Source organism: Macrosteles quadrilineatus, unplaced genomic scaffold (assembly GCF_028750875.1).
Source record: "Macrosteles quadrilineatus isolate MER2022 unplaced genomic scaffold, UCM_ALF_1.0 Scaffold_33__1_contigs__length_1397503, whole genome shotgun sequence".
NCBI lineage: Eukaryota > Metazoa > Arthropoda > Insecta > Hemiptera > Cicadellidae > Macrosteles > Macrosteles quadrilineatus.
In genome coordinates, this window is record NW_026542626.1 from 1,217,791 (window position 1) to 1,231,319 (window position 13,529).

The 13,529-nt window shown below is 36.5% G+C and overlaps 1 protein-coding gene across 1 annotated transcript; it reads right to left on the minus strand.

Moving 5' to 3' along the window:
* Positions 1 to 12,593: 12,593 nt before the first annotated feature.
* LOC129005801 (uncharacterized) lies at positions 12,594 to 12,992 on the minus strand. The gene has a single exon (XM_054434809.1). It carries the CDS (start codon positions 12,990 to 12,992, stop codon positions 12,594 to 12,596), a length of 399 nt encoding a protein of 132 aa, XP_054290784.1.
* Positions 12,993 to 13,529: the final 537 nt, after the last annotated feature.

The window sequence follows — 13,529 nt, forward strand, 5'->3', positions numbered from 1 at the left end:
AATTACAGGTTTTTGATCTAGCTTTTCAACCGTGTTCAAACTATTTTCTTTAGGGATTTGGATCGATATTTCTAGTTCCCTAATCCAGTCTCTTCCCATTAGAGGATTAGCCCCTTTAGACACAACATACAATGTTAACTTTTTATGCTCAGATTCATGCTGTACATTTACGTTAAGTTTTCCTACAGGTTTTATTGGCTGGTTTGTATAGGAGCTCAAAACTAAATTAGTGGGCATTAATTCGAGATCAGAGAAATTATCGTTATAACACTTTTCAGAAATTACTGACACGCATGCTCCACTGTCAACCTCAAATGGCAATACAGTATGTTCTACTTTAAGATTAACCGTGATAGGTTTTATTCTATCCCTCTGTTTACTTTCCTCATCATTTATGGAAAATAAATTAGCTAAATCACTATAATCATCGTCATTGTCATTGACACCTGTGTTCTCTACATAGTTTTGCTTATACTTATGAGACTTGTTACCAGAGGTAAACTTAGGTGTACAGTTCTTTTGTCCATCTTTACGCTTATCATTAAATGCAAATTTAGATTGTGACTCACCATTGTTTTTCTTCATCAGACACGCACTATCTAAATGGCCTTTCCTCTTACAAAAATTGCAAGATAAACTTTTAAAACGGCACTCACTTTTTAAATGACCAGATTTACCACAACAATAGCACTTTACTTCACTTTTTGAGCGCTGCCACGGCTTCCGCTGCTGCTGCTGCTGCTTCGAAGCGACGTTGTGGAGACGACTTCCTCCCCCCGTGTTGTGGTAGGTCAGGGCCGCGGTGTCTCTAGCTGCCAACTCCATCGATGTGGCTATTTGGACCGTCTTCTCGTAGGTGAGATCTTCTTCGCCCAGCAACCTCTTCTTGGTGGCGTCGTCCCTCAACCCACTTACGATACTGTCCCGAAGATGATCCGGTAGTTTGTCCTTAAACTCGCAGTTGACAGAGAGTTTCTTCAGGTTGACGATGTAATCAGCGACTGATTCATGCTCTAATTGTGTTCGTAGACTAAACTTGTACCTTTCGGCAATAAAAGAAGGTTTTGGATGAAGATGTCCCTTAATGATCCGTACAATATCCTCGTAGCTCTTAGTAGCAGGTTTGTCTGGTGTACATAAGTCTTTAAGCAGGTTATAAGTTTTCACTCCGACAACCGTCAAAAGCGTACTAACCTTTTTAGCGTCGGTAATATCGTTACATGTAACAAACAATTCGAAACGCTCGATATATGAGTCCCACGTTTCTTCTGAATTATCAAAAGGACCGATCGCACCGATGAACGACATCTTGAAATTTAATAAAGTTCTAAAGTTATCAATAAAGTTCTCATCAAGCGGCATTAATGTTTCACTCACACGCACTGTTCGAAGTTAACTTGACCGAATTCTTCTGTAAACACACGTACCTTCCTACGGTGCACTAGAAGTTCAATTGTCACTTTTAAAAACACACGTACCTTGCTACGGTGCACTTCGATTGTCACTTAAATCACTTAAAAACTTTTTACGCGTTGAGTCATTTTCGTACCTCGTCGCCACTGGAACGTTTGGGGTGCAATGACTTGAAATAAAAACACCATTTGGGGAATTAAATAAAACCCGGCCGACTACATGTTTACGGTTTGTTGGAATCTTGAGGACTGGTCAGCAAGGAAACTTTTGGAACGGCGGTTAAACGTGGAGGGAATAGTGGCGTGATGGGTTGTAGCCAATCCGGGAGCTTTATTGAAATCATACGATATGACGTCACAGTCGCCTGATCGCAGTCAGGACACAAATGCAAAACATATTGCCAACTCTTTATAACAGAAATCTAAATATCGTAAAAATGGCAAAATTATGGTACATTATTATTGTATACACTACAATTTGCAACATGGTCAGTCAACTTGAACTCGAAGAACTTCGATCAAACTCAGTACTTGTGCCTCCATATCTTCAAAGCTCCACATCGTCAGGGACCTTATCACCCCAAGAACTTGGAAACGATAACAACATCATGAATATGCATTATTTAACAAACTATTTGCATAATTAACATTTTTGCAATTTACATTTGGCAGTTTTGTGTGTTACATATGTAACTTCTTTTTCAATAAAGTACACTGAAGTAACGAAATTATAATTTTTATTACTGCATTCTTACCTGAGTGCCAATCCCAGTTTCTCAGCAGGGCTTATGGTTTTTTTCACTTTACCACATGGTTTTCCTTCTAAATCACTTCCGATTAACGGTAAAATGTAATTAAACTGACATATATTGCAACGAAAAAACTTCCTAAACGTACTTTCATCTTGAAGAAGATGTCTCTGAATACGAATTCTTTGGAATCCCTCATTTTGTCGTGCAACGAACAATTGAACTGATCTCAAATGACTCTCATACAATTGAAGTAAAAGAGTTATTTCTTTGTTTACCGTTCTGTCATCAGTCTGCCCCTGCCGTGCCCCATAGCGATTGTAGTCTTTAGTGTCTAAGTTCAAAGTCAAAGTCTTAAGTGTTAAAGTTTTTTTTCATTTGAGAGGTCGGATTTAAGTGTATACAAGAGTGTTTATTGTTATGCGTTCTACCGTGATAGAATAGAAACTGAAAATTTGATAGGATGGTATAATACATTAAAGTTTCTCTGCAGAACTTTACCACATAACATTGCTGTTGCAGTACAATGTAATTTTCAGAATCAGACTTCTTCGCTTTGTATTTAGGCTAAGTAAAATTTATTTTCCTTGCTGCATATTAGGGAACATTATTACCATGTTTAATAGCCATGATAAAGTACAGTAGACTCTCTCTTATTCAGAAACCTTTTAGCCGGACATCGGACCAGACAGCACTAGGTGGAAATTGCATCTCTTTAACCAGGCAATTTTTATCAGCACATCGGTTTAACCGGACTAGGTCGGCAGGAAGTGGGAGGTAAGCGTTACTGAAACGACTGTTCTTGTGATAAAGATTGAGAACAGTGATTACGTGTCCAAAAAATACAATGCTCTACTACATTTTAGTCAAATACTGTATACAGTATGCATTTAAATGGTCCGTTTTAATGAGTTTTGGGGACGTCAGTTTAATCATAAAACCCATTATCCGGACTAGCCTCGGTCCTGAGAGTCTGGATGAGAGAGGGAGTCTATTGTACTGTATATTTTACTGTATTATAGTGACACGAATAAAAAACACAGCCAAAACTTCATGCAATAACCCCATAGTACCACATACAATATGTTCACTAGTGAACTACGCTGTAGGCTTTACATTGAATGTGTTGCCAAGTTTATTAAATTAAAGCTAAAACACAGTTTTTTTTACAGAGTCATTGATTGAGGTGCTAGTGAACTGATTGAAGACTTTAAAATGTTTTGCTATTAGTGTGAAGTGTGATAGTATGGACTATTGTGATAAATTACCACTGTTTATGATTTACTTTATATGTTTTAAAATAAATGTTCTACATAAACAATTAAAAATTGAATGATCATTTACAATGCCTCTATTTCCAGCTGTAATAATTTTTTATACTTCTTTTAATTATTTTTTTTACTGTGATTCTGAGCATACAAGCTCTGATGTAGTAAATATTTGCATAATCCCAATGTAAAATCACTTTCACTTTCAAAAATATAAAATAGTAAACACAACAGATTTTTATATACCATTGTTATTATTTATTGGTGTTTTTTTTTTATTGCAATCGTTAAGTTGCATGCTTAGTTGCAGATGCATTGGTCTGTTAAAATGTATAAGGGAACTAAAATAAAATTCCAGACTTACATAAAGATTATTTAAACAAAGGAGGTTGAAGTATGTAAAAAATTCCTAAAACTCTAATTTTAAATTTGGTAAGTTTAATTTGATACCAAACATCAAGTGTTGACCTTATTTCCTATATTTTCTCTGGATGATATTTCAATTTAATTTCTGCTTTCAATTTATTTTATAATTGCAATGATTCTGCTTCCCTCAAATTCCAGGGCATGGACTGCAATCAACATCTGCCAACATCAAATGTGAGAAAATCTAAAAATTGGTTAACTCACTTGCATATACCGTATAATAATTAAATACAACATGAAAAATAGGATTTCCTGGAATTTCCCAAAATGTTTGAGATCATTCTCAACATCCCAGGCAATTTCCTTGAATATACTTAAATCACTCAACAAAAAAATTCTAAGAACATTTTTATATAGAAATCTGGAGAACATTCTCAGAATATTCTGGAAAAGTACTCTGGAATATTCATGGTATATTCTGAACATATTAAGTTTAAATTATTAATTTTTGTCAAGTCCCAAAAACGAAAAAAACGAAATTTTCTGCTGCTGATAATGAACAGCTTGTGGAGATCGTCACCGGACATCCAGTTTTATGGAATATGGCGGAAAAGGATTTCAAAACCTGTAAACGACACTGATTATTCCAAACGCTTCTGGCGATGACCTTGAGAACGAAATAATAGACAAACCTGCTAAGAACATACCTGAACTGCCAAGCAAAATAAAGGAAGACGGAATCAAAATTTCAGCAGAACCATCTAGAAGTAAAACACAAGAGAAAAGGTTCCGAAAAGATTATGACGTTGTGCGTTTGATTAAATAGCGTGAAGAAGAACGCAACGAAAGTATAAACCTCATAGATGAACTAATGAAACCAGAACATGCTGACGACATAGATTTATTCTTTCAGTCTACGGCAGCAACTGTTAAGAAATTTAAACCAATAAAGAAAGCACAGGTTAAGCTTAAAGTGTTAAATCTTATAACACAAATGGAAATGCAGATAAAATTTTATTCTATTTATTGTCGTGATTACGGAGGTTGCAAACAGTGATATTTTTATTTAATCATTTTTATTTTAGTGTAAGAATATACTTTGCCCCTTCAGGTGCTTAAAAACATCTTTTGTTTTAATGGTTCAACTACCAGTGAGGAATCAATAGATGGGAATTAAAAAAAAATACTTTATTACTTATTTACAAGAACCAAAATCTGAATAAAATTAATTTTCTGTGTGAATACAACAATATAAAAAAAATTATAAAATTTCTACTGCCCGGCCAGAAGACAATTTAGTACCTGATCTTGTCACAGTGGGCCTTTACCCATTGATCACTGATGTGTTCAGAGATGTTAGCCACAACAGCCGCAGCTTTCTTGCTGACGTCACCAGCAAATATGTAGAACATTCAATTCAAATGTTGCCAAATTAATTGGCGGCAAAAGAATAAATTTTGCTGCTAGTATTTCATATCAGACCAGATGTACAGCTGCTGTCATTCAACACAACTCCGGACTGGCACACCACAAGCTGCACAAACAAATGTACGGTGACAGTCCAGGGGTATTCGCAAAAAGTGTGGCAATGAAGAGGAAGAAGAAGGTGGACAGCCAAAGACAACGAAAAAGGTGCAGGAAAACACTATTTGATCGGGAAAAATCTTCTGGTGGAAAAGACTACGGTTTTAAAGCACAACGGCCCGATATTCAGAAAAATACTATGGAAAAAGAAAAAAGTTATTTTTAACGACCTTACACAAGTCAGAAGCAGAATTCAAAGGAATTGAAAGAGAAACGGTTGAACAAAACGATTCAAATGAGTGGCTAGAGATTCGCCGAAATCTTATGACAGCTTCGAACTTCAGGCGTGTTTGCAATATGAGAACAACATTTATTTAATGGATAATAACATATTTTTATTTAGGTGGAATTAATATGTATATTCAAGTTCTATGTATTAAATAGATATAAATATAAATAGGTAAAAAAATTCAAAGAGTAGCAAAGTTTCACGAGCTGTCTGCTACATCTAGAGTCCCAAATTTGGCGAAGAAAATAAGCGAATCCATATAGATGTGCGCTATGCTGTTTTTTAAAAATTGCATCACATCTAAGGAGCCAAGAGATGACGTTGAAGATTTTATGAAGTTGTACGAGGAAGATTTGAGCAGAAAAATCACTTCTAAGGCGTTAACGACGATTCATCGCTCAAAACTCAATCGATAATCGGAAATTCCTGACCCGGAAGATATGAAGCGGTTTAATAGCTACATCAAGCCAGAGTCCTCGGAAGCTGTTGAAGAACTCAAAAAGAACCAGATTCATAATACTTACGCTGGATTGTGTGGGGTTGCATTGGCAAGTTTTTAACCGAAAGCGAGCTGGAGACGCTCAACACGTAGAAGTTGATTCATTATTAAAAAAGAATTCCGGAGAAATAGATGCAAGGGTGTTTGAAAGTCTGCCTGCTAACGAACAGGAATTAGTAAAACAGTTCAGGAGGTTGGAACCCATCGGTAAACATGGGAAGAAAGTTCGTGTGGTACTGACAAACAAGATCGAGACAATGGTAGACCTGTTATTAAAGTACATGAGTAACTGTGGAGTTTTGCCAGATAACTAATATTTATTTGCGACCTCTGGCACAGTCGAGTCATGCTATGGAGGGGCTGACGTTATTCGTCACTTGAGAGACCAGGCAAAACTAAAACATCCATCAAGAATTATAACAATTACATTGAGGAGGGAAGCAGCTACTTAAGCCACTGCATGTGGGATAACTGAATCTCAAGTTCACCAGCTCCCAACCTTTTTGGGACTCAGCTCTACCAACTACTCTATAAACTTTGCACTTTTCATGACATTCTAGATATAATTCTAACCTCATTTCCTACCAAGTATACGTACTTGGTCGCGATTTTAATGTTGACATCTTGAGTGACACATATAATAAAGACTGGCTATCGGATGTTACAAACTCTCATGGACATCATTATAAAAGAAGCAACAATAACTACGAACATGACTTATCTTTCAGATCATGACTATATATTTATGGGCTTGTGTATACAAGTGAAAGTAAACACAAAAGAGGCAAAACTATCAGCAACCAAGTATTTGATGAGTTTAGGCGTAGTGTCGACGAACATATCAGATAATTTCCATTGAGAATCACACTAGCCTGGTAAGAAGACTTATTACTTAAGTGCAGATCTATATATTAAAGGCGTGTGGAAACTTGACTGAGAAAAAATCCTGAAATGAATATTAGCAAGGCATTTTATTCCTCCATTACAAAAATAATTTCAACCATCCCTCAGGTCGATACTTGCTGCAAGTGAGGAATTCAACTTAAAAATCATTTTGCCTCATTTGAACGAAGTAGCCAAAAGAACTGAGGTTCTAGGTAAAAACATTCAACCATTATATGACAACATGTTTTCCGTCGATTGCATCTAAACAATTAGGAAAGTTCCACAGCTTCTCGAAGAGCTGGGCAACACTCAGCAAATCATCTCCACTTCTTGGCAACTGGAATAAAGGAAATATTTCTGTTATGAACCAATTTTATTATTTGTATTAAGTAAAGTTGTTAAATTACTTAAAATCCTATTAACCTTAAGATCCAATTATAACAGAGTTTGTATTATATTATAGAACAAAATATACAGAGCGTCCCGTAAATTCCTACAAGTATCTTAGAGAAAACAATGATGAATCCACAGAACCGAATCTGTCTCAACGAGGAGGTCCACCAGTTGGAAAGAAGAGGAAGGGCGAGAACGAGAAGTTGACACAAGTTGAAAAACGTATGGATCTAGCATACAACCTTTTGCAACAGGCAAATAAACAAAAAATACCCAAGGATGAAAGTTGTTTTGTGATTTACTGTGTACCAAATTAAGAGCCCTTGATGATGCGACCCGTGACACAGTCATGCACAAAATAAACAATCTCATGTTTAATTTTAAACGTTCCAATATTCAGTATCACATGACGCCCACACATCACTTCCATCAACCGTATCCTTACTACTACAACTTGACTCAAGAGAATACTCCGAATCTGTATTCGCCCGGGTGCATTAGTGACAGCTTTCACTAACAGCAGTCACCAGCAACAACAAATCGTTCAACTTCCAGTACACCTACATCAAATATTAGTCAATATGTCACCCTGGTTTTAGGTGCCCCCCCCCCCCCGGATACCACCGTCGCAGAACTGTTTTCAAAGTTCAACAGTGATTCAGCTTAAATTGCTTACGCAGTTATATCTGAAAAGAAAAATCATATTTATAGTTTCATGACTTATCTATTTTATGATAAGCAATTTACAGGTTGAGTGTGATCTCTATTTGGCGAGCAACAAAAATATACTTAGGCTTATTAAACTTACCTTCTTCGACTTTGGTTGTATGCATCCATCCACCAACGCATTTCTTTTTTCTTTGAATTCAATTTTAACTTCATATATTCACCTCTGAACAATAGATAACAAGCTGTAGCAGACAATTCACCATCTATTCCGAATCACTCATCATTAAATCACACGATCTTTACAAATACAGTGTAGCACGGAGGTCTCTATGATCGACTACGGCCCCTGGACGGCGTGTGCCACGGCAGTATTGCGTGGAGCTAAGGCCCATGTTATACGGACAGAAGACGCCAAGCCTACCGAGCAATGGACGTCAATGTGTGCAAGTTATACGAACGTTTTATCTGTCGCGTCGGACACTGTAAACCCGGCGTCAGCGTCGACAACGCGACCGGACCGCCGGTGGCTGGTACTATACGGACGCTAAATGCGTCGCGTTAAATACGCTGCGCTACTTTTAATTTTGGATGGCAATTCAAGTCAATTTGAGCGACTATACGAGCGCAGTCTACGCGGCACGCTGCCCTCCAAACTCGGCGTCGACGCATTTTACGCGACCAGCCCTGGAAAAACGTTAGCAGCGCGACGTAGATAGCGCTGCGCAACGCTAGGGCCGGACTATACGGACGCTAGATGCGTGGCCCGCAGTCGCAGTCTTGAGTGAGTAGTTATTGTGCTTCTGTGTGAGAGTCATCAACATGTTTGATACTGAGAAGTTCATCTTAGAAGTAGAGAAGCGGCCTCCACTTTATAACGTTCAGTCAAAAGAATATTCAAACAGAAATGTTAAAGCTCAGTGCTGGATGGAGGTAGGAGCAGCTGTGCACGACAACTGGGAGGAAATGACTCCCCAAATGAAGGACGAAGCAGGTAACTAAGTTTGATATATTTATAAACAAAGGTGTAATGATGTAAACATATTTTTCTAAGCACCAAGTTCAACTAACTATCTTTGTAGGCTAGGCATATTAGGAATATAAGTGGCAGTTAGCGGAAAGTTTAGGTACAGTCCTAATCATCACTTTTCTTTATGTTTTTTGGGTCGCTGAACACGAATATGAGGTTTGCTGACAGATATTTTGCCCGGAACATTGGTTATTTTGTGAAACACCTTAAAATTTGGGCACTTTTTTTGGTTTTTCGGGCAAATCTCGGTAAGTATGGGTTTTTGAGAAAATCCTGCTTTGTAAAGTTAAAGATGACAAAATTTACTACAAGTTTCCTATATAATGTTTGTTTCTACGACGAACCGTTTCGCCACTAGAGCACACTAAAAAAGGTCAGAACTACAAAAAATTAAAAACATTGCTAAATGCTGCCGTTTTACATTATGTTTCCATGGAAACAACCCATATTACGATAATTTTAACTATTTATGCATGATAACAAACTGAAACACACTTAAAAATACCCCCGAAGCAGCAAACCTGCAGACTAAACGAATTTCCATTTCCCTGATTGGATTTACACTAAAATGTCTCCTTAGAAATATCACATTTATTCCCTATTTAAATAAAAGTTTAACGAGTACTTAGGTTTGCTGCAACAGGGAGGGTAAAAAGGTGTTTTTAGTAAAATGTAATAATTTAGTATGAAATGAATGCATTTTCCAAATTTGATCAAAATATGTTCATAAACAAGCAAACTACAACAGTTTATTAGTCTCCATAAGAATAACATGGGCATTTTAAATTTACAGTTTGGAATTTGCTCTGTCAGAAGGACAAGAAGTGTTTTAGTTCTTCATCAGAATTCTTAGCGTTGCTGATACGTTGAAACAATGTGTTGGGGTTTACGGGTAAGAATTCTCTACTTTCATCGCGTTATTTACTATGGAAAGTGGCTGGACACGGTCTGCTCGTCTGAGTTTGACCTTGCCAAAGTTAAAAGTTATCTACAACTCTTTTAATGTATTTCATCCTTTTTTCTCAATCACTATAGCAGTCAACCCTGTGGCCAGACACATCTCTGTGCTGAGAAAATAAATGGGTGTTTTGTGGGAACGGGAAATGTTCCAGCAGTCAGTCATACATCTTGGCATAGATTTATCAAGTGTGTTTCAGTTCATTATCATGAATAAATAGTTCAAATTATCGTAACATGGGTTGTTTCCATGGAAACCCAATGTAAAACCTTTGTAAAACGATTAGGGTTAATTTTCATTTTTGGTTTTGCCCAGCATGATCGGACTATGGGAACAGAGATTTATGGGGGGTTTTATGGGGTAAAAATTGGTTTTTCCTATTTTTGACCATATAAAATTAAAATTTAGCGATTTCTTTCCATACCATTTTGTAGAGCTTAAACAAACAAATAGTTTAGTATATTTAAGCGTTGTTATGCGCCTAATGGTTACGGACAAAATTCCAAAAATCTGTAAATTTAAAATGCCCATGTTATTCTTATGGATACTAAGTAAACTGTTGTAGTTTGCTTGTTTATGTTTATGAACATATTTTGATCAAATTTGGATAATGCATTCATTTCATACTAAATTATTTCCTTTTAAAAAAAAAACACCTTTTTACCCTCCCTGTTGCAGCAAATCTCGTTAAACATTTATTTAAATAGGGAATAAATGTGATATTTCTAAGGAGACATTTTAGTGTAAATCCAATCAGGGAAATGGAAATTCGCTTAGTCTGCAGGTTTGCTGCGGCGGGGGTATTTTTAAGTGTGTTTCAGTTTGTTATCATGCATAAATAGTTAAAATTATCGTAACATGGGTTGTTTCCATGGAAACGTAATGTAAAACGGCAACATTTGGCAATGTTTTTAATTTTTTGTACTTCTGGCCTTTTTTAGTGTGCTCTAGTGGCGAAACGGTTCGTCGTAGAAACAAACATTATATAGGAAACTTGTAGTAAATTTTGTCATCTTTAACTTTACAAAGCAGGATTTTCTCAAAAACCCATACTTACCGAGATTTGCCCGAAAAACCAAAAAAAGTGCCCAAATTTTAAGGTTTTTCACAAAATAACCAATGTTCCGGGCAAAATATCTGTCAGCAAACCTCATATTCGTGTTCAGCGACCCAAAAAACATAAAGAAAAGTGATGATTAGGACTGTACCTAAACTTTCCGCTAACTGCCACTTATATTCCTAATATGCCTAGCCTACAAAGATAGTTAGTTGAACTTGGTGCTTAGAAAAATATGTTTACATCATTACACCTTTGTTTATAAATATATCAAACTTAGTTACCTGCTTCGTCCTTCATTTGGGGAGTCATTTCCTCCCAGTTGTCGTGCACAGCTGCTCCTACCTCCATCCAGCACTGAGCTTTAACATTTCTGTTTGAATATTCTTTTGACTGAACGTTATAAAGTGGAGGCCGCTTCTCTACTTCTAAGATGAACTTCTCAGTATCAAACATGTTGATGACTCTCTCATATTCGTGTTCAGCGACCCAAAAAACATAAAGAAAAGTGATGATTAGGACTGTACCTAAACTTTCTGCTAACTTTCCTAATATGCCTAGACTATTGTTGTTTTACAATAGTAACGAAGACAATAATTAATAATAGTACCGTACATAAATATGGAAAGTATATTAAGACAAAAATGAAATTACAACTTTGTTGTGATAATAACTTAAAACCGTTTTGAAATCATCTCTTTCCTTAAATTACGGTTTGATTATATGGTTATTTGTTAAATTGTGTGGTTATTTGACGTAAAAGGTTTAAATATTGAAATGTATGTTAAACGTATGTTATTTGTAACGTATTGTAAAGAACATTAGTGATTTAATTGTGCCATTGCGTACATGATCACAGTTTTTGGCACTTAAAATACTTGTTATCTACTGCTGTAGATATCGAAGTTACGACGCATGGCTAGCCCAGACGGCACCGGCGTCGCCGTCGCGCCGGCGGTAGGTTGGTAGAAAGGGGAGGGGTGAAAAGTCTATTTGTGCGCTATGAGTCGTCCAAGGTCACTGTTCTTCCTTGCCAACCTTCACTAAACCTATTCACGAGTTGATCAATACTGTTTATAGAACTGACACTAGATTATGATACAAAGGTCTAATTTGAGAGGAGCTACAATAACATAACAGGATGTATTCAAAGTAGTCAATTACAAAACTTTTTATTTTACAAATTTTTTACATAGGAAATAATATTGTTATACTTTTTCTAAGTTTACTTTTTCTTCTTTTTACTAAGTCCTACTTTTTCAAGTGATTGTGCTTAGGCATATTGATTTTGCCAGTTTAAGGCTCCTGGTCCATTGAAATACTCACAGAACAAGTCCCTTACTACAAGTCCGTTACTACGACCACTTCCTACTGCTGCTCCGACCACGCAAGCCATGTCACATGTAAGCGATTCTTCAAAAATGTAACCATCTCGCCTTTTTACATAATTATGCAATACACAGCAAGACTGAATGATTTTCGTTGCAAAGATCGGGTTCACCAGGATACAGGAATGCATAACTCGCCATTTGTCGCCATTTCATCGCCAAGAAATACGAAAGGTACTGTGGGGCCTTCTGGTGAAAGCGGTTTCTCTGTTGGGAGGTTCAGTTGGCCGGCATTCATTCTTTTGTAAAAGTTTGAGTTTTTGAAGATTGTGGAATCGCCCTCCCGGCCATATGCACCAACATCTATTGCAGTGAAGTTGCACTGTGCGTCGCTGACCGCAAACAATACAAGTGAAAAATACTTCTTGAAGTTGTAGTACAGTGAACTTGGTGGACATTGTATCCGCACGTGTTTGCCGTCAATGGCACCAACACAATTTGGGAAGTTGGTTAACTTCTCATATTCCGTTGCCTTCAAAAGCCATTCATCACTTGTAGGGATTGGCATTTCAGTTGACTGCAGTTTTCCCGAAATTGTTTCACAGGTCTCCTCAACAACGAGACGTATTGTTTTTCTTGATACTTGATATTCGAATTCAAGGTCACTGAAGTTCATTCCACTGCCCAAATACCTAAAATATATAACGTAAATATAAGCGAAACATAATATAGCTATCTAATATAAGACATTGATACTGCCGTCTTTGTAGATGTGTAGATTTCACGCTTTTAAGTCTTACATTATAAAACAATTTACTTAATTCTTGTAAAATAACGTCAGAACAGAAGGGGATTTTAGTATAACGTTTAAAGGGAGTTGAACAACAAAATACTGTACTTTTATCTGCAATTAGGAATAAAGTAATCTAAAATATCCTTTTAAAGAACTGAGCTATAATGGTTTCCGGAAACCTTTAAAATCGCTAAATTTTCATGGTTGTCTTCACTTTAAGTAAGTGTATAAAACAGAATTTAAAAAATAATCTTTTCTTTAATTGTGTTGATCTCCTGAAGTGCGGTAGAAGTCGTGATAAAAATATTAAAA